The following is a 27,133-nucleotide window of genomic DNA, read 5'->3' as shown; positions in this document are numbered from 1 at the left end:
GTACATTTTCAAAATTTCCGAAAAAATCCAGACATTTGAAGATGGAAGGTTTTTGCAGGGCGCTGCAGCTTTGTGTGCAACAGCTTTAAAGTATGTAAATGTTTAATTGTTGTGACTAACAATTTTCTGCTGCTAACAAACACATTTGTAATGTACAGTGAGCTCCGTATGTGACCTGGCAGGGATGTCTTTAAGTTTTTAAGTCCACTTTCTCAGTACTGCAGTAAAGGATGTCATGAAGTATTAAAATTAACTGACCAGTTCCAAATAACAATTAATGAAGTTGATGTTTGTAGTATGTTATAAATTGCATATATGCGCCACTTTGCATACAAATGATGAAAGATTTCATAGCCAGATTTTCAAAATTATTTGATTGTATACATGTATGAGGCTCACTGTATGAATGCCAGTAACCCAACACTTCTAACATACACACCTCTTTAACATGCAATATATGTGTTTGTTTTGCATTCACTCACATACTGTAGTATGTTGGTGCTACTGCACTGTCAATACTACATCATATTGTTTTTGGTTTATAACTGGTGTCACGTGTGGCACATTGTGTGTTCAACCAGTGCACAACCTGTTGAACCATGTTGAGTTGATACGGCTGCATTGTCCTACACTTTCTGTGTTCAAAAACATCTTTCAGCGCTCCGTGAAAAGATGTTGGTGTTTTTACAATCTCTGCCTTGGGTTATTGAGGGGACATATGGGGGAATTAAATATCTCTGCCCTCCCTGCTAAATACTTATTTCCACAAGTTCGTACCTATTCCACTATTCTTCCCCTATTTTATATATAATTACTGTATATCTATTTTTCTCTCTTTCTAGCCTCATATCTATTCTATGTCGATACGATAAAACATTTTGACATGTATAGTCTATGTCTTTTTGGGAGGAATGTATCACTCAGCTTCTGTAAATTTTAAGATAGATGCCAATAACAAGTAAACCCAAGTACTTAAAATGACAAAAATCCTATCATCATGAATTGCATGCCTCTCTAAATTTAGACTAAAGAGAATGCATTGGTGAACTTCCCGTATCTTTTTGGCAGAAATGTGATTTTTATTTGAGGGGGGAGGGGGGTGGGTATTAAGATGAGAATGAGAAAGGCAAAGATTCTAAACCATCGTGTCCCTGTGTTGTCCTAACGTTGTATCATTTTGACTTATAGGGTATCTTTGTTACTAGGGTACAGCATGACGGGCCCGCCGCCTCTGCCCTGCAGCCCGGGGACAAGATACTGCAGGTAACATCCTCTAAGTCATCATTAAATGGGCCAGAAACAGCCACATGCCCTGCCCTCTCTCCCTCCCTAACCTTTCCCTTATTTCGTAAATTGCGAGGCATTGCATTTGGTAGGGAAAAAGAGGAAGTCATGTACACTTTCTACAGTTAGCTGGACATTTTCTTACACAGATAATTCCACAAATGCTGTTTAGTGAACAGACAAACAGTGATTGAGCCAGTGATCACAAAGTAACTCATCCACTGGTATTATTTTACTAAGTGTTTATATTAGACTTGATCATTTCCCTGCCTGTACATTCTGCCTGTGTGTGTACCTGTTGGTCCAGAACCCCCCCCCCCCCCCAACTCTCTCTCTCTCATTCATCATTAGCCAGTGACACCCAGAAACCTTTTGGCCAAAGCTCACAGGGGGATTTGAAAGCCTAAGACAATATGACATTTCTACAGTTATTTACACTATTACAATGAAACTAAGGACTTCATCAATTTAAGAAAGGCCTGAAGTTACTTTTAGCTATTTAAAAATACAGATTCGGTTCTAACTGTGGGATTGCAGTTGCGACACAAAAGTAAAAAATTCAACTAGTTCAAGCAGAATTAATTTTAATCATGGCTACTATTTTTAACAGAGTAGTGATTTCTGGCACAACTTTATTGTGAGACCGAAGAGTTTCTGTTTGTACTTGTCATCGTAAAATACATCACAAAGAACCTTTAAATAGAATGAGGATGAAAGACAAAATAATTGCAAAAGTTAAACAACCAGTCATACACATACTGTACATATCAGCCATTGGGGGCATCCGCACATGGATTTTTTTATGACCCTGATGACTGATCCAAGCCAGAATGCTTTGGTCTCACAATTAAGTTGCTGTTTGTAATATATTTACGATATATATTGTCGATTAATTCTTTTTCTAGTCAAAACAACTTTTTGAGCCAGACATGTTTTTGTGCTCAGTCTTCTAAATTATATTTATATAGAGTAACTTTGGATAAGACATGGGCCAAAACGCTGGGAACTGCACCACATTGCATTATGAAAGTAACTGAATACTGCAGTTTGGCTGAATTACAGTAGGCCTATGCTATTTTCAGATGACTAGCTTGTTTCTCTTAAATATAAGTTGTGAAAAAGCAAACATAGGTGCATCATAAGTAAACATGAGCACATTCTGATGATGCTGAAATAATGTATTGTTACACCTCGCCGGGATTCTTTCCCAGGGCCAACAATACCTATTAAAACAACTTCCACCTTCCATGTAAATCAGTCAAAACAAATCAGAAAACAATAAACAGAACTGATTTATTTATGTATCTATCTATTTATATAATTATTTATTTATATATTTACTATATTATTTCAAAATAGTGCTAAAGTTTGTCCATTTCACTGCTATAATTTACCCCCCCACCCCCTATTTCTCTCATTCCTTTCATGCCCCCCCTCCCCCATCTTCTCTCCACAGATGTACAGTTTAGCTGGATGAACTCATCTAAAAGCCCTTTTTTGTCTTTACCCCTTCTCTCTACAGCATGACTGTGTAGCTCCTCCTCTTCTCTCTCTTTTCCCCAACAGTGATGTGTTACTGAGATAATGATGGCAGTGACCCTCCATCCTTCCACAACACACACACACACACACACACACACACACACACACACACACACACACACACACACACACACAAACACATATGTATGGTAATACTGCAGCACACATACCTCTATACATACATGCACACACACATGCTGTTGACTGTGCTGCGTGTTTGCCTTGCAGGCTAACGGACATAGTTTTTTACACATGGAGCACGAGACAGCCGTCTCTCTGTTGAAGAGTTTCCAGCGGACGGTGGACTTGGTAGTACTGAGAGACAGCAGCACGCGCTAAAAATAATTTTATAACAAACAAACAAACAAACACAACGCTTCTCGACTCTGCTCTTCGCCATCCCATGCCACCCCACCTGCCCTCTACTGGAGGCTTGTGGACCTGAAAAACGAGCCGCCTTTTTTACCTTTTTAGGGGAATACACAGACATTTATTTGCCTATTGCTGGACCAAAGGCAAATACTAGTGCCAAATGTACCATAGGAAACATATCGGCTCTTCTGTCCAGCGGCGGTCAGGGACCTGATCGACAACTGGATGGACCACAAGAGGACTCTATGCTTTGAGTTCCTACAGGGCTGCTGCAGTTTGGATTTTGTGGTTGGTTTGTTAATTATTCATCTGATCAGTCAGTCTGAATAGTTTTTGTTTTTGTTGGTTAGTTAGAGTTCTGGGGTGTTTTTGCCACTGCCTCTTATTTTGCTGTCCTCTTCTGTTCTATTCTCTTTTCTGTTGTCTTGTATTGTGTTTTTCTTCTTTGTCTTTTATTTTCTGTTCCATTCTTCTCTTTCCTTCACCATCTTGTGTTTTTAGTCTTTTCTGCTGTCTTCTGTTCTTCGCTGTTCTGCAGGTATTATTGCCTCCAGTGTACAGAAATTGAAAACTTAAGACTTTCTGCCTTGTGTACATATATCGAGCTGCAGCTTTCTAGAGCTGCAGTCTCCTTGGGGCCTGGACAGACAGCTCTAAAAGTTTATGAGTAATATAAATATTGTTGATAAACCGCATTCTGAATTCTCTCCTATGAACATACAGGGATTATTTCTCCAAATGGACATTTTTCTAAAGTATACCACAGATTTCCTTCTGTAAAGAAAACACTGTTCATAGTTCATCACAGCTACTTGTTTTTTTGTTTTTTAAACTGTTGCTTGCACAGCTGTGCTGAAAAGAGCTAAAGCAATATTTCTGAGGCTCAGCCCATTGAGATTTTCAGCAGAGCCTAACTTGTCCTGCAGTGCCATCTACCAAGCAATGTTTACATACACTGCCATGCACATAAACTCACAGGCAAACACAGATATTGTATACAGTAGACGTATGTGCCCCCATACACAACACACTGTGCACTACTGCATAATGAAGCCCTGTCTATATTCTAGCCTCATTTTTAGAATTCAACTGCTATCATAAAACCAGTCACACTCACACACACACAAACACACACACACACACTGTAACATTATTCATAACTTCTGTGCCAATATTTTGAGGTCCTTTTCTAGTATTGTTACAGCAATGTTGCATCCTTTTTAGCTGTTTGAGTTGTATGTCACAGTCACAGCATGCTTTCATATCATTGGTCACTGAACCAGCCATTTTATGTTGTCTTCTAGACTTCTCTACACTGTAGAAGACTCTAGATGTATAATATCACTGAGTTTCAGTGAGACTGATGTTCTATAATTGGTGCCATATAGACCCTCTGCCCCTCTCTGGTTGCATTTACACAGGCCCAAAGCATCAGAGCTTTACCTCTTTGTGGCCCAGATCTGATCTGCACACAGTGGGAGCAGTGTGAAAACTGTTTCTTAACATTTGGTAACCATCACCTCTGGGGAAGTGTCCTGACCTCTGGCCTCCCTGTGGAAAGCAATGAGAGAAAAGAGAATGTCCCTACAAGAATCAGTAAGGTATAACACACAGTGTTAGTGTCTTAATGGGTAAATCTGTAGTGAATCAGAGTTTCCCTTTTTAGACAATCAGGGAAAGATCTGCTCTGCGTCACAAGACTTTTGTTTAAACTTGAAATTTCAGTGTAACTTTTGTAACCTGAAGAGATGCTCATTGACTCTAGGTGGACAACTTAGTTGATGAATGTTAAAAATTATATGTGGATAGAGTCAGATAGTATTTGGAATATGACATTAAGAAGAGCAGGGAAACAAAGAAAAGTAGACTCAGATGTAGAAACTGAGCGTTTTTTGGAGCCATGTCAATGTGGCTTTGGCCATGCTTCAGAAATTGTACTGGCATGACAAAAGTAACCACAGAAAAAGAGCGAAGAGGTTCATTTTCTGTCTTTGTGTAAATGCAACACATGTCTTGAAGACTTTTCATGACAGGGAGTTTTGTTCTGTTCTGTATAACATCTGATGTTTCATTCAGAGCAAAACAACATCCTTCACTGTCCTTTGCTTTTACTTGACATGACAGTGTCATCCTGTGCCCATTTTGTGTCAACTCTTTTAATAAGAGTTAGAATTTAGTTAATTCAATATAAGGGACACAAAATGACACAGTTTAGTCATGTGGTTGAGAGATCTTAACCACAGGTACTCACCTAACCCTATTTAGAGTTTTAGTTTGAATCAAAGATATTGTGATGAGAACAGAGAAAAAGGTTTGATAATATAATTATTTTTTACTACATGTTTCAGGTAATTCTTTCTAAATATATTGATATACCTTAGCTTTGCTCAAAAATTGTGATATTTTATAATAATGACACTTATAACAAAGTTATGGATGGAAGTACGCACAGTATGACTTGGAGACCTACACATGTACTATCCAAAACTGTATAAAATGTATTTCTACTGTAATTGTGAATTTGTGTTATACAAATATATATTATATATATATGTATATGACTATAAAAACAGTCATTTTCTATGTGTTTAAACTACATAAGAGCTGAACAAATGGAGGACGGTGTCACTGTACATAGCTGTGAATGAAATCCAATTTAAAATGACTCATATTGATTGTGAATGTACTCATGCTTTCTGCAGTACCTACACCTACCCAACTTGAATGCTGCTTCTTCTGTTGTGTGACAAAAAGTACTTTGACCTCCGAAAAAGAGAACCGCTGTAAAGTTATAAGTTGGACAAATTTTAGTGACGATTTAACAAAACTATTTATTTCTTTATTTATTTGCACATGCAAGTTGAACTCCTTCCAGTTTTAAGTTTGAGTATTAATGCGGAGAAATGTAATTGCAGAAGTATATATAATATATATCATGTGTTTAGAATGCATTTTGCAGATGCTATCTGTACATACTATTTAAGATACAGTTTTTACAAAAAATAATATATGTATAAAATTGAAAAAATGCTGTGCAGCGATTATACTGGAGCCATTTTGGGCTTTGGGACGTACCATTTTTTCAGTATATAAGAAGTGTTTTGAATAATGTACTAAAGTCTCTATTGTACAAATAATAAAAATGTCACTATTGGTAATCTGGGTTCCTCCTGGTGCACTGAGCTCTGTGGATGGCAGGAGAGATGGATATCTCTATTTCTGCTCCTCTGTGTCTTTATTACTGTAGGAAGAGAGAACAAGGAAAAATAGGGAATTAGACAAAAGAAGAAAGGGATGAAGGAAACAAACAAGGAGAAAGGGAAAAAGACACGAAAAAGAAAGGGATAAAGTTCAAGCGGGTAGCAAAAAAGAGATGAGGTAAAGAAAGGAAGCGAGGGATAAAGAAAGGAAAGAGGCAGGAGCGATGAGGATCACCACAGCAGGTCTGTGGTAGATTTCAGTTTCCTCTGCTTCTGTGTGGATTAAACTCAGTACTCTCATCATGTCAGCAGATGCTCCTTTGTGTTCCTGTCCATTAGTCTAACAGCCTGACTCTTCTTCATCCCTCTCTATCCATCAATCTCATTTATTCTTGACACTCGTCTGAGCTGTGGATCACAGAGGGTCAGCTGAGTCATTGTTTGTCAGTATCTCAGTTTGTCAGTGTTTTTCAGAATCTAAAAGGCAAACTTTGGTCCATTGTGGTAAGTATTATGTTATAAAAATACTACTGGATTTTGCACACATCACATGCAGCTGAAAAAACTGATCCTTCCCGCTTTCTCCCAACCTGGCTTCTCTGACCTCTGCACTTGTTGACACCTACTGTATTCAGCCTTTGATTTATTCATGACCTTTATTGGACATTAATAACAAGGAAATTAAATTATAAGTCCATTTTATGGCTTTGTAAGAAAATCCAACCCAATTTTGCTCAATGCGCGTATTCATTTACCATTCAGTATGTCTAAAAAATAGAGGATTACATCTTTTTGTTGTCATTTGTTCAACTTTTCTTTCTTGTCCGTTTGTCTCTAAAATCCACCATTGGAACATGTTGGGTTTGATGGCGAACATTTATGTCCAGCAGTTGAACATATTCTCTCACATAATATTTATTAAACTTTTCAGCACAAATCTATATGGTAAATTAATTGCAAGCATGTTACTGAATAGTAATAACATAGCAATAATGAACAAGATAGCGGCGACGCAAGCCAGGACACGAAGCCATGTCCGTTATTTTCTAGCTTCGTAAAGGATCTGCATAGCCTACTTCTTCTACCGTTTACCACTCATTAACTGCATTATTTAGCCTACCACTAAAGTGTGGTTTACTGGATTCATAACTGGATTGTAAATGATAGGTATAATTGACTAAATGTTCTTCCCCTTGTCTGTCTTGTACCATTCCCCACTGTTCTCCTGGCATCAGTGCCCTAGAACAATTCTGCTTACTGTGATACAGGCCGACAATTAACAATAGAGGGTAATAGTACACACACTAACACACGCATTGACAAAAGCAGAATGATGCCCCTTTGTTCCCTTTCCTCTTTACTCTCTCATTTACACACTGGTTTGGACAAAATGATAGGCCTACGTCTGTGTGCTGACTGACCAACCCACTTACACAGTCATGCATACATTTCTCCCCACGCTAACTCATATATTATGCTGGCATCAGTTTGTGTGTGGTATACAGAGCAAGAGTTTTTTTGCGCCCATCAAAGTTGTCAATAAGCTCTTGTGACCTGATCAATAACAACACCAGAGACTGAGTCCATGACCTGCATTCAGCTGCTGCCTGCATGTGTTTAGTGAGTTGAGTGAGTGAGTGAGTGAGTGAGTGTGTGTGTGTGTGTCTGCAGATGCAGTGTCCCAACAGTCGCTCCACTGTCTCCAGACAGACATAGACATACAGTATATTGTGTCCAACATGCGGGACATCATATGTGTCCTGCAGCAACTTCGGATTTCTAATTTTGCCTTGCTGTCTTTTTAGTCTGACAACTGTCAGCATCTCCACTCTCAAGGTTATGATTGTTGACCTTATTACTGAGTTAATGCATCATAGAATGTGAAATAGACTGGTGTCAGTGAGACAAAGAATATAAAAGGTACACTCCCACAATTATGGAAATTAACTTGTTTGCTTTCCAGAGTATGAAGAGAAGATCGGTATAATTCCTTTTCTGTTTGTCCAGTACGGGATGTATAAGCCTAGCTTAGCACATGAAAGCAGGCGAAACAGTTAACCTAACTCCATCAAAAGTGGAACAGCAAAGTACAAAGGTGTCTTATTTAGCCTGCTCATTGAATTTAACAAAACCCAGATGAAGCCTGGGTTTAGTGGTGACTGTTTTGGAGTTGTTAAAAGGCATATTCTTAATTTTTGAGCTAAGCAAGGCTGAAAGCAACATGAACCTTTGATTTGATATTCATCTCCTCATCTGACAATGGGTAAATAGGTGATATTTCAAGATGTTAGACTCTTACTTTAAAGGCATAATCCAGTTTTTGTGGATGATTGGCCTATTGGTCAGATGACTTTTAGCTAGATGATGGAAATATATACACCAAAGTAGCCTATTCGCTTTTTATTCCCCATCTGACAATTAGCTTGCGTAACCTAAACCACTAAAGTGATAATAGGCAAACAAAACATTCGGCAAACTTTTTTTATTTCACTAATTTGTGATTCTGTTTATGATCTCAGATAAACTTTATAAGATAAATATTAGCAATGATGTGGCTAAATCTAGTTCTGAAACTATTTTGAGAATGAACTGGCACTCGCAGTATAGCCTATTGGAAACTCAAGAAGCTGTTAGCAAGACACAGTATCATCAAATTTAAAGTTAACTTCCCCAATCTCCCATTCAAGTCTTATTCGCATATAAAATATCACGCCTTCAATCACCAAAACATGTGGACAAGTGCTAGCAAAGAGATGCTACTACATTCTTAAAGAAGTACCTTAGATTCAAAGTTTGGTGGTAGGCTAAATATAGAGAATTCTTCAAACACTGACAGTAATGTTACTATATTATGTGACATAAGTGTTTTTAGACCACTAAAGTGCAGGAAGACTAACTTCATTAGCTAAATTACCAAATTTATGTTAGCAGACAACTGCCTACTACACTGACCAAAAACAGCAACATTTACAGTCCTCTTTCTGGCCACCCGTTGAATGTGAGTCCAGTATTTACTGGATTATTAATCCTAATTTGGTCCAACCAATTCTCTCTTTATTGTTTAACATTCTGTCACGCAGTTTCTGGTTTGTGGAGATAGAGTTAGCTTACTGTTAGCTTGTGTTAGCTCCTGTGCTGGGAGCAGCTTCCCATGTTACCAACTGGGAATCAACAATTTTATATTTAAATTGATAAAATACTAAAAATAAAAACTTTTATCTAACCAATCTTTAATGAGTTAGATGCTTAAGTACTACTTGATTTTCTGCTGTGCCACACATAAACTCATCTAGGATTTGTTTTCATTTTGCATTGTTTTGGGTAAACTAGGCCCTGGTAATGTTAGTTGACATGGATCTAGGCTGAGAGATCAACACACCTGGGATAGAGAATCTTTAATCTACTCAACACAATTTAACTATTTACCATGACCGCCAAATTCACAGGCTTGCCTGGACAGCCCGTGGGATTACACCTGTGACATTTCAACTATATCCCTCATACACCTTGCATTTTAGATTGTGTTGTGTTTTGTGTGTGAGCATAGGGGTACCATAATATATATCAACCCTACACACCCAGCATTTGCTATAAATTTGACCAGACTTTTTGTTTTATATCTGTACAGTTAAATATCTAATTTAATCAACAAGTATGACACTGGGGGCTGTATGAGAGGTTTTAGATCTAAAACTGTCTAATCAGTATCTGTAAACCCAAATCTATACTCAGAGTTGAGTGGATTAGATGTTAGATGTTCTTTTATTCACTGCACACAATATAGCTGTTTAAAACATGACAATACCACCAACATTCACAAGCTGCTTATGAAGAGCCTCTCAAACCTGCTTTAATAGTGCTTTGAGGCCAGTGCATGAATGTGTGTGTCTTTTAGGGACTTATAGGTAGGTGTGTGTGTGTGTGTGCGTGCGTGCGTGCGTGCGTGTGTGCTTGCGTGCGTATTTCTGTGTTCTTCCCACAGGACCGCCTAAGAACCGGTTGGACAGCGTTTTGAGTCAAGTCACCTGAATGAAGAAATGGAGAACTAGTTTTACAAAAGCGAGACAGAGGGAGAGTAAAAGAGACGACGAGTGAAAAAAACAAAACAAGCGACATCTCCGGGTACCAAGTCCACGCGGCGCCTGTCAGCGTTTGATGTCAACGTTTGACAGTTTCTCTTTTCTCTGCCGCTTTGACGGTTTTCCCGGACTTTCAAACACTCCGTAAAGTTTTTCTTTTGATGAAAAGACAAGTTGGTGTAGACTCTGGTGTCAGGTCGGTGTCCCAGTTTAGAGGCAGGCTGTCCCGGGACAGGCGAACACATCTGTAATAACAGATAACACTGTGACAGCGACGCAGACCGACACAAGCCCGGGGGGAGGAGGACTGTGCGACTCACCATGCCTGTGCGACAGAAAGGTAAATATAATGTTTGATAATTCTTTGGCTTTATTTTCATCTCTGTTCTTTAAAATTTGTTTTGTTATAGAAAATATATCAAGTGCAACTGTTCTAACCACTCTAAAAGGTTGCGTTGATGTTGTTGGTTATAGGTCAACGAACCTCTCTTTAGCGTTAAGGACAACGCTAGAGCACGAAACTTCTCTACGACATCCGTAATGTAACGCTGAATTGTTAATTGGTCGACACATAGGCCTACACCTTATAGATCATAATTTAAGAACCTTTACTAATTATTCACGAATTGTGGTTAATACGGCACGCGTTATCTACCTGACAGCATTTAATTTCATTTTTTAAATCTGCTTTAGTTTACCTATAATCTATTAGCTGGTAGCATTATGCACTAAAACGCACAAAGTTTAGATGGAGAGAATTCAGCTCAATATTTTCCCGACTCTGCCTTATGTTAATTGCATGCTGCTCTATTAATCTGTGTGAATGTGCACATATTTAATAGGCTTATCTGAAAACTTCTGCTTGATATATTATTGGGCTATAGATACGTATATAATCAATAAATAAGAAATAATTTTGAATGTCGTCTGGCTTGACATCTTCACTGCAAGAAGCCGCAGTGCTTCCGGTTTAATCAGATGTTAAGATTGCCATGGAGCCTGGAATGCCGTCTGCAGCCTTTCTTTACACCATAAACTATATTGCCCACATGCCCTTCCGCATGAGAGTTACACAAAGCCATGGTAATAAAATGTTAGTAGTTACCATTTCAGAATGCAATAACGTGAAATAAAAATGCTGAATTTTCAGAATTTACCACATAACCATTATAATTAAGACAAGTTAAAAATATCACTCAAAACTCCTGTTTTTATTTTTAATGTAATATATCGTAGTGATTTTACCTCAGGAGCTGAGAGTACATGTGCACCTCAATTCACCTTTCTAAAGCTAACAGTTGTTACATCCATGTACAGTACTGAAAGAACACCTTACTTTAATTTAATGTGCAATTCTGCATTGATGTTGAAAACTGAAAACAGGGAGGCAGAAAGGGAAAGAAAACATTCTATGATATTTTTAAGTAGATGGGGTATTTTAAAGGCCTATTGACAGACTAACACCTGTGTCACACTCACTGTGTGGAGCCAGGTGTCTTTTATTAACTTCACTCTGATGAAGACCCTGTGAGGTCTAAACCAGTTCGAGTTTTTTACCATAGTAATCCTCAATTAAGTAGAGGCTTTTAATGTACAGCACATAATCTCCTTGCTCTACTTAAGACTGCCTGGGGAATTTTGTCTTTCCTTTTCTGTCATTACTTATGGGGTCAAAAGGTTTTTGTTATTTACATGTGTATTTTGTATTTAGATGCTCAGCGAGCCCTGGAGCTTCTCCAGCAGTACCGGGTCAAACTTGACCAGAGACAGCAGAATCAGAGCCTGACCAAACAAGGCCCTGTGGAGGAAGACCACCAGCTCCAGCAGTCTCTGGACAGAGTCATCAATGTTTTCCAAAGTCAGCTCTTTAGTGCTCTGCTTGGTAAGGATATCTGTTTGTTCATATACCCAGTGACCCACTGTTCTTCTCTACATCCATTTAGATACCTACCATTACGACAAGTTCACTTTGAAGGCTTGGTTAGCTTTTATCTCTTGACAACTCCGTTGATGCTTGGATTTGACATCTGTAAGAGATGAAATATCTCTTTGAGTGACTTGTTGATTGTGTTGCTCACAGTGTAGCTGGGATAGCTTGGATACTGTTCATTGAAAGAGGTTTTTGTTAGCAGTATTTCAAATGTAATATTGAATTACATTATCTTAAACCTGGGCAAATAAAATAGAAATTGTCTGCATGGCTAGATGCCACTGTTGTGATTTGGTTGAACTGATCAGACAACAACAGCACACATTAATGACATACAATGACAAACAACAGCGCACTCTCATGCCAGTTCAGCAAGGCCTTTTATTTAAGGCGACATGGCTGACTGGATTAGGCTTTTCCCAAAGCAAGCCCTCCTGCATCTCAGTGCTCTGTACCTGGGCCCAGATGGCAGTAGGGTAAGATGGTGATTGAGTGGGTGTTCATTCCCGACGATTTCCTGTGTTATTGAGCTTGCAATGCGTGCAATGGCCTTAATATTTAGTTCTGCTAGGTTGGGTATGGGGAGACCAGTTATCCTAGCAGCGGTTTTGGTTATTAGCTTGGTTTTTGTGCTGGTCTTCAAATTAACTTCATAAACTCAGTGTGCTACTCTGCAGCCAGGTTTGTTTTCCTTGCATTTTGTTTGTTTGACGGAACAGTGCAGTGTGTAAGTCAGGAAGCCAGAATACTATGTGTTTTGGATTGTATATGAGGGCTTGAAGATAGGAACTTGCTTTGGTCCAAATGAAGATAAAAAGGTTTGGTTTGATCATAAGTGAAGGAGAGGAGCACTGTTTGATTTCTGTAAATGGGTAGCACTAGTTTTCATGTTGTTTACAAGATGTTAGGCCATCACATGCCTATTCAGCAGAAAATGGATAGGAATTTAGCTACAGAACCGTCCTAACTGAATAATTAATTACTGAGTATGGAATCCCAAGTTATGATGGCATATACCCTGTCAAACATAAAAAATAACTGGCAGCACCACTGTTGTTAGGTATGTAATTGCAATGAAAATGAGGAACAACATGAACGCCGAAATCTTATGATTGAAAGGCTTCTCAAACCATATGATGACCCTTTAAATTTCCTGGACCATGTTGAATTTAATGGGCTTTCAAATCTTTACCCTGGGCCTAATTGGGAAGAAAAGGTGGATTTTCCCCTCCTTCACTGACACGATTTATTGATTAATGACTCAGAGTTGCCGCTAAAATTGAACGGCCATAATTTGTTGCTCTATAGCAAGCTATCTAGCGGTGACAAGCAAAGTGAGACAGCCGTTATCAAGGATACAGGCAGACTCATGCATGTTCTAAACTGAGACACAGGCATGACAGGACAAGGGCCAATTGAAAAGTTTTTTTTTTATAGTTCTAGTTAGGATTTAGTTTAGATAAGATACAAGGTCTGAGATAGGATAGGAAAGAGCCCTGAGTTTAGGAATTGTTTCTGTGATAGAAAGATAGGATTTTTACCTATTTATGAATCTTAAATTAAGATAGGACAAGAAGTTAGGACATTTTTCTGCAGTGAGGCCCCCGAACCCACAGATGTAGGCGTGATGTTGTCTGTCACAGTAAACACAGGGCCCTTTGTAGAAAGTACGCACTAATTTAGAGAATGTGTAGCAAGTACAAATTCCTGCCAAGAGTTATCAGTCTGTGTCTAACTGGTTAGTTCTGCTTGTGGTGAACTGTTGCCTATTTGAAGGAAAACACTAGGCACACGTGTGTCTGTATGGCTATGTGCATGACGACAAACTGGTTCTTAGTCTCTGTTCCCACCTGCTTTGTGCCACGCCCACACCTTTAGCTGTTACATTAACACTCCTTTCTCTGTTTTGTGTTTATGTGTTTATGCACATTGTGTGTGTGCTGTTCACTAAACATGAGTTTCTGTTTGTGACTTTGACTTTTAATGGAGCTGTCGTCAGTGTTATATCTGACACACACACTGAGTGTGTGTGAGATTTTTTTTTCGCTTTATTGCTGAAACATAGTCATCGGAAAAGGAAGCCAGGGTTTGGATTAAAGAGCAGTGGATGATCCACCCAGCCAGATCAACTGGACCGGGCACCATGGTCTTTGACTGCAGTCAGAGGGTAACTACTCTAGCATGACACCTGTCTGGATTAAATGGGACTCATGCTGGCCAAGCAACAGGAAATTAGAGACTGTTGTGCTCACATCTTTATGTCTGATGTTCAAAACTCCAGCAAAATAAGAGACTCCATCGATGATGTTTGGTGCTCAAACGCAGCCAATGTGGATAGGCACTTTCCCAAATGTTGTTACCATATTATTATCATTATCTTATTGATGCTGTTTACATTCTTCCAGACGCAAATACAAAAAGTCCACTGCAGAATAATTTTTTGGGTGTATAGCGCTACATTCAAATATAAATTTTATTATTTGTTATATTCTGTGTGTGTAGCATGAAATGACTACAAACTTCTATTTCGTTGTACAACTTGTGTTGTATAATGATAAATAAATTAACTTTATTCTTGATCCTGGATAGATGTGACATGGATAGATGTGACTGTATGTTACTTCACTGTGTAATTTCCATCCTTGATGCCATTTTTAATGTCATTTTTATATATTGTACTTAAATTCTCTGTGTCTTCACTCTTCTCCTTTTCTTTTTACACATCCTACTCCAACCGTCTGTATATTCCCTTTCCTCTTCTCATATACTGTACCTCTTATCTTCTCTTATGACCACCAAACTTATCTGAGAAATCAGCCTAAGCTCACAACCATGTCTGTGATTAAGTGTAGAATATCTAGGGGGAAGTGAAACCTCTAGATGAATCATAAAGTGACTTTGATACATTTTGTCAGTGTGGTTACTTCTAAAAAGGGAAATGACAGTGGTATTAACATTTCCTCTTTGATGTGGGAATCCCCTAAATACAAGAGCTACAGTTCTACTGTAACCATGTTGGCAGTATGCTTGTGCTGCCACTAGAGGTCAACAGCTGTGTTTACTTTAGTTTCTCTACCAATTACCTTGCTATCGCAAAAGTAAAAGCAATCCAACTATTTTGTGACTAGCACTTGCTTGCATCTGAATGCAATGTACAATATACAGTAGATCTTAATAATTATTACTGTATTTGGATGATGAAAACAATAATCATAATAGATTCATCATAGATACATTTCCACATTATTTTTCCATTAACTGCTTTATCAATCAATTGTTTAGTGTTAGGGTTAGGAATGTAAAAATATTAAAAGAAATGTCATCACAAAGCTATTTAGTTTACAATAATATGAGACAAACAACCAGCAAATCCTCATTTTGGAGAAGCTTAAACCAGAAAATGTTTTGAGTTTTACATAGATATATGCCTGGAAAGATTAGTTGATTATCAATTTAATTGGCAGTTAATAAGATTTCAATATTTTATTCAATCGTCATCCTGAAAAGACACACATGAAGCACATTAGAATGATGATAATAGTGGCATAATTTAAAATTAGTCTAATTTCTATGTATAAATTTAAAATGGTTATTACATAACCATTTCCATATGGTTAACCATATGACATGAGTAATATGAAGTAAAATTTTTATTGTATTGTAAACAGAAAATATAAAATGGCTTAACTTTAGATGATGCATGGTGCAATGTTAAGTTACCATAACAGCAGCAGTGCAGAAAATCACTTTAAAGTGACTACTACTAACATAAACACATTCCCCGTGTTGATAAATTTAAGATATCAATTTGCAGTGCTGTCTTGCTGCAGCTGCTGTCTTGACAAACTGCTCTAGGATGCTTTTGTGTTCATGCTGCTTCAAGAGTTGCTGCATAGTAGTTGTACTGATGTGATAAGCCATTTCAAACTTGCAGAGCTTACAGAGTACCACATTGTTGGGTCTCGGTCTAAAAACTTTAGGTGGTTGTAGGTAAATTTTTTCAGCTGCAGCTTGTTCTCTGGTGGTATTCCTGCTTAGACCAGGAACAGCACTTCATTGGGATGGGTTGTCGCATGTTCTGTGAATCGACATATTTCCGTCGCCAATTACATCAATCAGGCACCCCAGCCCTAGAAATAACCTCATTTATTAATGCTCTAAACTCTTTAGTCATTCATCATGGCTCTAATCTCCTTCTCTCCTTCCAGACATTCAGGAGTACTACGAGTTGACCATCTTTGCAGACAGCAAGTGCTCTGTGGACCAGACAGAAGGTCCAGGGGACCAGACACACCATCCAGGGAACCTCCCTGCCTCTTGTAACCTGCCAACAGAGCCCTCAATTCAGCCACAGCCCTCCTCTGGTCCCCTGAGCCCCCAAGCTTCTGGAGGATCGTTTAAGCCAAAGCCTCTGACACCCAAACCCAAGTCAATCAAATCCCCTGCCCCTCCAATCCCATCTGGAACACCTACAACAAAGCCGTCTTCCCCAACTACACAGTCCATTACACGGTCACAGTCAGCCAAGGTTAAGTACCGTGCTCCTCTCCCTCCGGTCCAGCTGGGACCCTCCGAATCATTGGCATCAGAGACTCCTAAGCCGTCTTCTCCTTTTGTTGCCACATCCCCTAGAGCCACAGAGAGCAAAATAGAAACCCCCACTGGCTCCATAAGAAGTGGAGTATCACTGAATGGAACAAAGGCACATCTCACTGCTACCAACCCTGATCTTTCTTCAGAAACCACCCATCCACAAAGTTGTTCTGTCTCTCCAGACCTCAACTTGGTGACTGTCTCAGCCCTCATCTCCAGCACCATCCAAGGCCTTGTGTCTCCAGCCACTCCAGACAAACTTACCCCTACAAGCAGTATTCCTAGCACTCACCCTGGTCTCAACAGAGTCACTGGCAATACCATAATCACTACAGCTCTTGCGACCAGCAAGGACCCAGGCATAGTCACTGCCAGCACGAGTCCAACTAGCCCCAACCAGGGAAGATTTACCTTCAGCATCCGCAGCCCTAAAGTTCCTCCAGGAGCTTTGACAAAAGGACCTCATCTGAGGTATGTCCAACAAATGAGCATACAGTTCAATTGTTAGTAGGGTAGATTAGCAAACAAGACTTTACAATTGATATATTACAGTCTTAATTGATTAATTCCAGCCAGGAAATTCATTGCAAAACTCTGAAGCAATGAGCAATTTACACCAAAGATGTGGACAAAAGAAAAAAAATGTTTTAGTCACAGTTTGATCAAACATTGTGCTGACAGTATCACAATCATGTTGATGCTTTGAATAAAGATAATGTGGAGAAAAAAACTGTGCTACGAACTTTCTTAGCCTTTTCATTAATTTGCCATTGACAAAGTTTGAGTTCCTACAGGTGGTCCTTTTCTTTATCTGGTTATGCTGCTCATGCTAACTAACCAAAATTGAGAGCACACAATCCCTGTTGTTTAAAACAACAAAACTAATTGACTGATAAACTCAGTATAGGTTCATTCCCAACGCTTTTCATTTCTGTTCAGTCAGTGATAGAAATTAATAAAATATGCATTTATTTTATAAAAATGTTTTAATTGAAAACTTATGTAAACACAAAAAATGATGTTAGCTATTAAATGCTACACTTTGTATAATGAAAATGTTTTTGTAGTTCAGTGTAGTAGTACAGCAGAATTACAGTTCAAATTCAGACACCCTCTCTCCTTGATCTCTGTACCTAGTCCAACCAGCCCAGGGCCACCAAAAGTCACCTCCACTAGCCCTATCCATGGTCCCGCCAGCCCCAGGCCAGCTAACAGCCTACTGACCCCCAACAAGGTAAGACAACTGTAGTTGTTTTGTGTTGGTAATGGAAGAAACGTGCAGAAAATCTCTCCACAGTTAAAAGCAGAGTCTATTACGTATCCAAAGGTGGGTGTTGAGTTGTTGAATTGTTGAGTGGCAAGTAGGGCTGCACGCTTCTGGAAACGAGGTGAGGCTATGTTTTCTCTCCTGAGTTTGAAAGAAACTACTATTAAATGAAAATATAGCCTCCAATATCTCCATGTGCTTGGGAGAGCTTGTCAGGTTTAGTTATGTACTGTTTAAGGCTCCCATTATTGATGTTTATATGTTTAGGTGGCAGAGATTGATTGGCAGCAGATACATTTGTCATGATACCCTGTGGTGCTGCAACTTCAGCTTATCATTGCTTGTAAGAGATTATGCTGTCATGATTGTTTTTGAACCTGAAAACATTCCACTCAACAGATCAGTATGTAGGATCAGCAAAACATTTTTGTCAGAACTAGGGCTGGTTTAGTATTTTTTTTTATCTTCCTAACCATCACTGGCAAGGTTTTCTTGATAATGGCTGTTTCTCCTGCCTGCCTGTGCTCAGCTTGTCTTGTTATTTATGAATGCAGTTTATGAAGAAAATACTGTTCACCCTGCTAATTCGAATACAAGAATCATTGTTATAAAAGATTTTTGTTGCTTCTTCTGTAACATATCACTTCCCCTACGTGAAATTACATACATGTGTTTAGTGGTGACAACTCCTGCTGAAGCAGTAAATCAAAAGGCTGCTTGGGGCTGCAGAGAGCAGAATTAGACCTAGACGGACAGACCGTTTACGCATGCTGGCTGTTTGAACAGTGGCTTACATTGCATTACATAATATGACAAGGGGAATCAATTCAGTTCAGTAACATTTTATTCAATTTTTTGAGTCAGCAGAATGAGCTGAGAGATGAGCTCATGCAACTAGTTTTGTGTTGATCTTGCTGACATGGGAATTGAATGGTTTTGTGTGGTATAGGCTGCTTGACCCAAGTTACATTCATCTGCTGCTGATAGTCCATATCTCGGGAAATCTTTTTTATACTAAAGTTGCTTGTGAATATAGTGCTATATGTGCATCAGGCATCATTTGTACCCGCCAGCTGAATACTGCTTATGTTGGGGTTGGCGGTAACTGTGTTCCTAATTAATGAATCCAGTAACAGTTGGAAATTGGGGTGGTTCTTTTATTTTGAGATGCACAATAGTCACTTATCAGTGTAATCGACAAAAAAAGAAATTTTGTTACAAGTGTTAAGTTTGAAAGAAATGAAACACATTTGCTGTAGAAGAAATTGCTACCCAAAAATAATGCTCATTAGCACAACCCAGTGCAGACAGACTGACAACTTTCTGTTGGCAGCAGTGAGCATCAGGAGAAAACCAACAATGAGTGCAGGGCCAGTGGAGGGTGGAGCCATACAGAAGTAGAGTAGGACAGGAAAAAATTTTAAATTGTGTGTATGTGTGTGTTTGTTTTATGCAGGAGATTTGGGTGTTTGGCTTCCCACCCCATTTTCCTATTTCTCTGTGCTCTGCTGGTCTTCCATGGAGTGTATAGTACAGTATGTTGTAAGGTTCCAAATCCAACATCAATTGCAGTGTTGTTGAGTATCTAGAAAAAGCCCAATATCCTAAGTGAGTGTAATCCCATCTCGGTGTGAAGCTTCAGGGTGCATATGGAGCTTCAACTTCGCCAATACCCACAATCAAAGTAGAAAGTAGAGCATCCATTGCTATACTGCTGTAACTGTTCACTCAGTCTAACCCCCCACTCCTGCAAAACAGAGACTGACCTGATAAAACATCAGAGTGGTGTGTGTGTGTGTGTGTAGTAATATGTATTTCAGTGTGTGCTTATGTCTGTGTATACACGTCTGTCTGTGTGAGTGTTTGCTTGTGCATCCATGTGTATGCGTTTCTGCGCCTGTCACTGCATGTTTGCCTTTCTGTTTTTTGTTTTTGAGTGTGTTGTGCATGTGTGCAGATATATATTCTGAACCATTCACTTTTTGAGGTCAAAATGTGGCTACCAGCTGCCATAAAACGAAGACAGCAGCTGGAAAACAAGAGGGCGGGTGGAGGTGCACTGGGACAGCTGCCATGTTTCCGAGTCGGCCTCTATTTTAGTGGAGAAGCCCTCTCTGGCTGCTCTGATGAAAGGACAGGTGGAGAGGACATGAGAAAGGGAGGAGAGAGAGATTCAGGGATGAAAGAAGAGGAAGAGAAAGAGGCGACAGAGACGGACAGACGACAGAAGGATGCCACCAACAGCAACTAGCGGCTGAGTGGTGGAGTGGTGGAACGGGAAAGTTGAAGCTGGAAGATGTTTCGGTGAAAGTCTGCCAGTCGGACTGGTGAGGATGGACTGCATCTGTATCCTCACTACCAAGGTGAGACACAGGAAGAGGGTTAGAGTAGAGTAGAGGAGAATGGCAGAGAAGACAAACAGATCAGGGTGTGACAGTGTACAGCCTCAGATCAAATTTAGCTAAATTGTCATGGTTTTGTGATCATTGTACCTCGCGATGGCATTCATTCATTCATTACAGCCATCACTTTAATTTTTATGTTGAAGTTGTGTGTGTATTGTGTGCTAAGCTTTTAATGTGCCAAATGTCCTCACATGATCTTTTTCATTGTAAAGACCTGCAGTCCTTTTGGGGATTCCACTTAGCAAATCCAACTGAAGCATTCCACAATAAACTACATGCTTAGTAGATGATGGGAAACTATATGCACCTAGTCAGAATTAGCCATATCAAATTGTTGACAGGTTGCTTATTACACAGATGGGGCGCTGTACTTTGTGTGAATGAACAGGCTATAAGGTGATATCTTGTGCTCTAGTGAAGCGACTCTAATGGGAATGCCAAGCTGTTGGTCTGACAACATGTGACACCCAGAGAGACAAGAAACTGGGTTGGTAGGACACACACTTCAAAAGACTAGCTATCTGACTGGCTGGCTGTCTGTGTAGATATCTGACTGATTCAGTGATTGACTGACTGGCTGAATGGTCTCAAGGCAGGAGAGAATACTTGGCTTAAGAAGGCTGCAAAATTAAACACATACATTATGCACACATGTGCATGCCTAGAAATGCATGGCCCATTTAAAAGCAGCATAACCAGTGTGACCTGGGATAAGCTCCAGCGCCCCACGACCCTGCATAATATAAGTTTAAACAATGGATGGATGGAGAATTATATCATAAAGGTGCTTTCATTAGAACATAACTGCAAATATTATGAGGTGTAAAGGCCAGGGAATGCATGGAGCGAACTTTTTTGTACGGCGTGTCTTCTGACCTCATCTAAAGGCAAAGGTATTCAGAAATGTTCTAAATGGCCACAGTTGAAAGGAGGGTGAAAAGCCTTCTGTCTTGTCGAGGGGACATGGCATAATCGCTCAAATAAAGATAGCAGAGCACACTTTAGGACAATCTCTCCTCAAAGACAATGATGGTATTGCATTACTGTAGTTTGTACAACATGATGATACAATGTGATGGAACTAGTTATGTGAAAAAAAGAGAGCCTGAGAGAAAAGTTCAAATCCTGCATTCTGTACTTTGTCACCTTTACACACATAACACACATAAAGGCTGTGTAAAGTGGACATGCTTATCACAATGTTGGGTTCTGAAAGTTACAGAAATTATTGGACGCACTCTGCAAAATTCTGACATCAGAAAGACATGGGCGGAGGGGGTTTCTGAAACTATTTGACGGCCTTACAGACACTTAAACAAAACCAACTAAAGGATATAGTAATGTGAGTGAGAGCGAGAGGGATGCCACTGATACAGATCTTCACTGTAAATTTTGTTATTCTGTCACCTGATTTGCCTTGTGTCTTCCACTTTTTACTACATCTCACATACTTTGTTCTTCCATAATGCTTATTAGACCACACCACCTGATCCTGCACATTCAAACAACAGTTGTTTGTCCTGATTCTTGTGGTTATATTATACATAGTTAACAAAATAAAAAAAAACATTAAATGTGGGGATTAATCCTATTTCAAGCTTGGTCTTGGGACATAGCATAGTCTTGATGGCGCTTATTCGTGGACTTGTCTTGGATTCTGCTGAGGTATTTATGCCACATTATCTGCCTAAAAGTCAAACGCTTCTAGGTGACTTACAGGTCACCCTCCCTCCTTATTAAGAAGCACTGTCTGCAGCCATCATGACTTTGCTTATTAGCTATTAGGAGCACAACCTTCTGTCATGCTGGCAAACACAGGGATTGTGAGTTTGAGACTGGACAGAGAATCAAACTCTCAGTAGCGCACAGATATACACACTCACAAATAAGTCTGCAGTCTGTTGGCAGATAGTCTAAGAAGATTCCTTCTCACAGTCATCTGGTTAATCTCGTTTATCTCATTAAGATAATAGATAAAAAAAACAGAGGGTGTTCCCTGAGCTCAAGACCGCTAGATTACTGCTCGAGGCTGTTTCATTCTGTCTTATCCAGATTCTTCTTCCCATTACCCCCTCTGACCCTCTTTAATTCTTTTACCATTTTCATACTAGGTAAACAGAAAAATGCATAAATAAAGAGAGGTTTTAATATCCAGGCCTGAATGCACTAATTAACGGAACATCTAATAATCTAAAATATACTTTTACATTAATAGTAACAACGATTCAATGTGTTTCCAGTGCTGACATATGAACAACGATACAATTACATTCAACCTGAAAGTTCAGGCCAATCCAATAGGTTGCAAGCACTTCTAATCCAGACATAAATATCAAAGCTAAATCTTGCAGCACCTTACTCATGGATGTGTTTACTAAAATCCTTCAAATAATGGATACTCAGTTTTCAAACATGTATATTCAGTAGTATCTATGCGTGTCGAGATTGTTGTCAAACATATAATACAGTGATTTTACTTTCAATCAACATTCTCTTCTCTGTCTTTCCCAATCCTCTTTTAAAATCCACTTTTAAATCCCACCCTGGTTTTATCAGTGTGTGATAGTTGTTTGGTCTTACTGAGTGTCACTGGCTTCCGTTTTTCCAAGAGAGCAAGAGTCTCTCCTAAGAGGCTTACCTAAGGCTGCTAATAGACTTTACAGAGGTGGAGCTATTTTAGGATGGACAAAGAGGAGAAAAGAGAAAGAAAAAAATAAGAGAGAGAAACACAAAGACCGAAGCAAGGAGAGAGATCGAGTATGCAAGCAAGTGCATGAGCACGAGTTACTCGCATACCTTATTTTACTGGATTTACTGGAAACGCCATGTACATTCCACCGATCCACCGATCCATCCATCTGTGCAAATGTCCAACTGGCACTGTGGTGTAACAGTGTGGAGCTGTTACGGCTGAAATATTAATCAGCGGAGAAGGCGTGAGAGGAGGGGAGGGAGAGAACTTCCTAATGCAGGTGTAGATCCATTGAGCCCAGAGCTATGTAGCTGTAGCAATGTAGGACTGCTGTCACAGGTTGGCTCAGTTTATGAGACCATCAGCGAAAGGTTAAATGTGCTCTCTGCTCTGTGAGATCCACTCCTGTTGTGAAGAACTACACATATACTGGGCCAGCAAGAGGGATACATGTGAAGATGGACCATTACAACTCTGCATCCTCAATCAATGTAATGTATCTTCACTAACTTTTAATTGCAATTTCTTTTCTTTTTTATTTGTTTTTTTTTTAGGTGTGGTTCCCTCAGAAAAGTCTCAGAAGAGTCTTGTATTTGTTTTTCTTTTATAATAACTATACATATGATATTTTGATTGAAGACAAATCACCTAACAAAGCAATAAAGGAGCTGTCAGGGATGCTGAGGCCAAGCATGAGGGATAGAGTCTTCTAGATATAGTTGAGAGTAGCAAGGCCAACAGAGGGCAACTGAGGTCAAATCAACGTCAGTAATGACTGGCCAGTAGACTATTATCTGTGTATTTCTGTTAGATCTGTGTTTTTCATTCACATTTAGTTTGGTTTTAAAGCAAACGAGGTGTGTGTTTACATAGTATCTGCTGTGTATGTGAACAAATGAACTTGTCCCATGATCCTTTTGTAATACACTGTGAAAACACAGCCAAAACATAGTAACACACTTCAAAAACATTCTGTATTTTCTTTCTTTATTATTTGATAGTGGAATTTAAATAAGTATATTTACTTTAGTGCTGTACTTGAATACAATTTTGAGATACTTGTCCTTTACCTGAGTATTTTCATTTTATTTTTAATTTATGCTTCTATGCCACAACATTTCAGGGAGAAATATTGCACTTTTCACTCCACTACATTTTTTGACAGCTTTAGTTACTAATTACTTTTCAGATAACAATTTTACATAAAGAAGATAAGAATTTTAAATGCAGGACTTTTCCTTGGTTTGCAATGGTGTATTTTTACATTTTGGTATTGGTGCTAGATACTTCTTCCACCACTTGATACTAATCAGTCAAAGTAGATGTTGGCACCTATGCATATCTGTTTCAGAGGCAAATGTGTCACGTCCTTCTGAAAGACTGTAATCCTTCCTTTCTTGATTCTTCAGAACTGTATCAGAGGTGCTAGGAATCACAGAGGATGGCACCCAAGAAGAGAAGAGTAATTGTGAGGAATTAGTCCAGGGCCAAAGGTTATGACTTAAACATTAATGGTAGCCTCCTGCTAATATATAATTTCCTGGTGTGGCTACCCAAATACTTCTATTCTGAACTGCACATGCTAACCACTGATGGACACTAAACTCCACTAAATTACTAAAGAACACTAACTTTACTCATTGACCACATTGGAAAACAAGTCCCACATTTAACAAAGGGACATGAGAGAACCAGATAAAGCTAGGCACAATTAGCTCTGCTGCTTTGCTTTTAAGACTCTTAAAGAGGGGGAAATTAAACAGCTTAGAATCGCCATGGCATTGTGACCCCATGGTCCTTGCATGTCAGGATAATTTGAAGAACAGATCAGGGCCATTTAACATGTCAAAATGATGAGCGTGGCCATCTTGTACTGCTTTGTAGTGCTGCCAGTCGTATAAATGCAGCAATTGCAGTAGAAATACTGATTCGTTGAGACTGAGACTGTGGAAAAGATCATTTTGTCTTCAAGTGACTGTTTTTACACACAATGCATTTACATCTGTAATACATATGTAAGTATTTCACATGATGTGGCTATCACCCAACTGGTTATTTTTCATTAAATAAGTCCTTTTTTTTAGTTTTTTAGAGTTTAGTAATTATTCATTATACAGTATTATATGAGTTTAGTAATTATTCATTAGACAGTCAATATATGTTTACAGCCATTCTATGTCTACATTCAGATCCAGAGAGACTGCAATGTATTTTTATACAGTATTTCATGCATACTTTCATTATTACAGCTCATATAGACCCCTGCGGAAAATTTTAATAAGATGTTATAAGCCCACAATGTCAGCAAAAAACTTAACAACAAACAAAAGACACAAGAGGCAATGATCCGGGTCCAAGCAGATAAATGTAAACTTGATTGTTTCACTGCCACCCTGAGGTCACTTTATGCTCCTTAGTGTCATTTTCTGCTCCTGAGCGGTGAGTGGAATTTGCATCCCACCTGCCAATTTTGCGTTTTGGTATTACAGTTTTTGCTGCATGAACATTTTATCAGAGAAATAGAAGATGAAGAAAAATGAAATGATGGACCCCTAAAAACACAAGTAAATAGATATGACTGAGATAAAATTTATATTTAGAATACATTGCCCAGGTGCTGCTGTGTCTGTGTTTAGCCACACAGTGGCACTATATGCATGACAAACACACCAACATGTTGGGTACTCAAGCTATTCGGAAGAGACTTAACACTGCACTTTGGCTATTTGTCCCTTGGAATGAAATATTATGACAGTCCCTTAATGAGAGAAACCTCAAACTTTTCTGCTGTGCAGTTGATATTTGTAGCTATAAGGTTAAAGCCGGAGTCGGTGTGTCGTCACACAGCATTTTAGAGAGAGGAGAAGAGATACTATATATAGAGGTAAAAGCAATCATGTGGAAACTACACATACACAGCTGCTAAAAGCTGATCTTATGACTGTATTTGAAATGTTGATGTATGGAGTCTTTTTTGATTGGTAACTTTGTGGAATGGAGAATCTGATTGGTGTGTTGTGAGTGTATGAGGTTACCACATACACATATACACAGTGTAGTTATTTCTGTGCTGGCTGACCTACTAATGTTAACATGTAGTGCATGCCTGCTAGGCTCATGATGTAGCATCCTCTGTCTCTCCCTCTGTCTCTCTTTCTTCCATTTCTCTTTCATTTCTTTCTTTAATTGTCCTTCCTTTCTGTCCCATCCTCTTTCTTTCTTATATTACTTCAGTCTTTCTTCCTTCCTTATTTTCTGTTTTTTAGTAGTTTGCTGTGTGATATATTCTTCACACATATATCTTTACACTCACATTATGTTTCATGAGCTACATGAGCCAAAATGCCTGTGGCTATCCCAGATGTATGAATGTATTTTTGTGTGTTTGTGTGTGTGTGTTTACATGCGTATGCACACACATCAGCAGGATCTCCATCTGTCCAAACACAGAGGGCTCATATAGCCGGTCTCAGAAGGGCTAGCTTAACGCACAAGCCAAGACTTTTGGAAGAGTGGCACTTGACCCAAAGCTGACTCTATGAAAACATAAACATAACTTCCCAATTTGTTCCGGAAGAAACCAATTTGAAGTTTCTATAAATCCAAGAACAAAAACATGTCGGAAAAGTGTCTGAATCCAGAACATTTTCATAGTAATATGCCCCCTTTGATATTGTAATGCACCAATCAGTCTGTATGCATTTTATGAGAGCTCCTACATTTATTCCTCTAAACTCTGATGCGAAGAAATCTTAGGACCCCAGTTTTT

General features: G+C 39.0%; 2 protein-coding genes across 18 annotated transcripts in view; both read left to right on the top strand.

The window, feature by feature from the left end:
• The window catches only part of lrrc7 (leucine rich repeat containing 7), an 84,793-nt gene extending 74,283 nt beyond the window's left edge, over positions 1-10,510 (top strand). For 5 of the 16 annotated variants that reach the window (XM_046049003.1, XM_046049001.1, XM_046049000.1 and 2 more), the window contains 3 exons: positions 1,189-1,263; positions 4,620-4,799; positions 6,446-6,577. In XM_046049003.1, coding sequence (XP_045904959.1) covers positions 1,189-1,263; positions 4,620-4,799; positions 6,446-6,496 — 306 coding nt within the window. In that variant the 3' untranslated portion in view covers positions 6,497-6,577. Of the gene's footprint in view, positions 1-1,188; positions 1,264-2,806; positions 3,026-3,054; positions 3,894-4,619; positions 6,357-6,445; positions 6,578-10,380 lie in introns of those variants that run through there. The other 11 variants (XM_046049015.1, XM_046049014.1, XM_046049005.1 and 8 more) reach the window with 9 other exon arrangements.
• A 211-nt stretch (positions 10,511-10,721) lies between these two features.
• Positions 10,722-27,133, top strand: part of LOC123970748 (disks large homolog 1-like) — a 115,402-nt gene continuing 98,990 nt past the window's right edge. For both annotated transcript variants that reach the window (XM_046049017.1, XM_046049016.1), the window contains exons 1-4: positions 10,722-10,817; positions 12,189-12,359; positions 16,616-17,471; positions 18,138-18,234. In XM_046049017.1, the coding sequence (XP_045904973.1) occupies positions 10,799-10,817; positions 12,189-12,359; positions 16,616-17,471; positions 18,138-18,234 (1,143 nt within the window). In that variant the 5' untranslated portion in view covers positions 10,722-10,798. The remainder of the gene's footprint in view (positions 10,818-12,188; positions 12,360-16,615; positions 17,472-18,137; positions 18,235-27,133) is intronic.

This window comes from Micropterus dolomieu, linkage group LG05, assembly GCF_021292245.1.
Source record: "Micropterus dolomieu isolate WLL.071019.BEF.003 ecotype Adirondacks linkage group LG05, ASM2129224v1, whole genome shotgun sequence".
Taxonomy (NCBI): Eukaryota; Metazoa; Chordata; class Actinopteri; order Centrarchiformes; family Centrarchidae; genus Micropterus; species Micropterus dolomieu.
The sequence above is the reverse complement of the archived record's forward strand: the minus strand, read 5'-3'. Positions and strand labels throughout refer to the sequence as shown.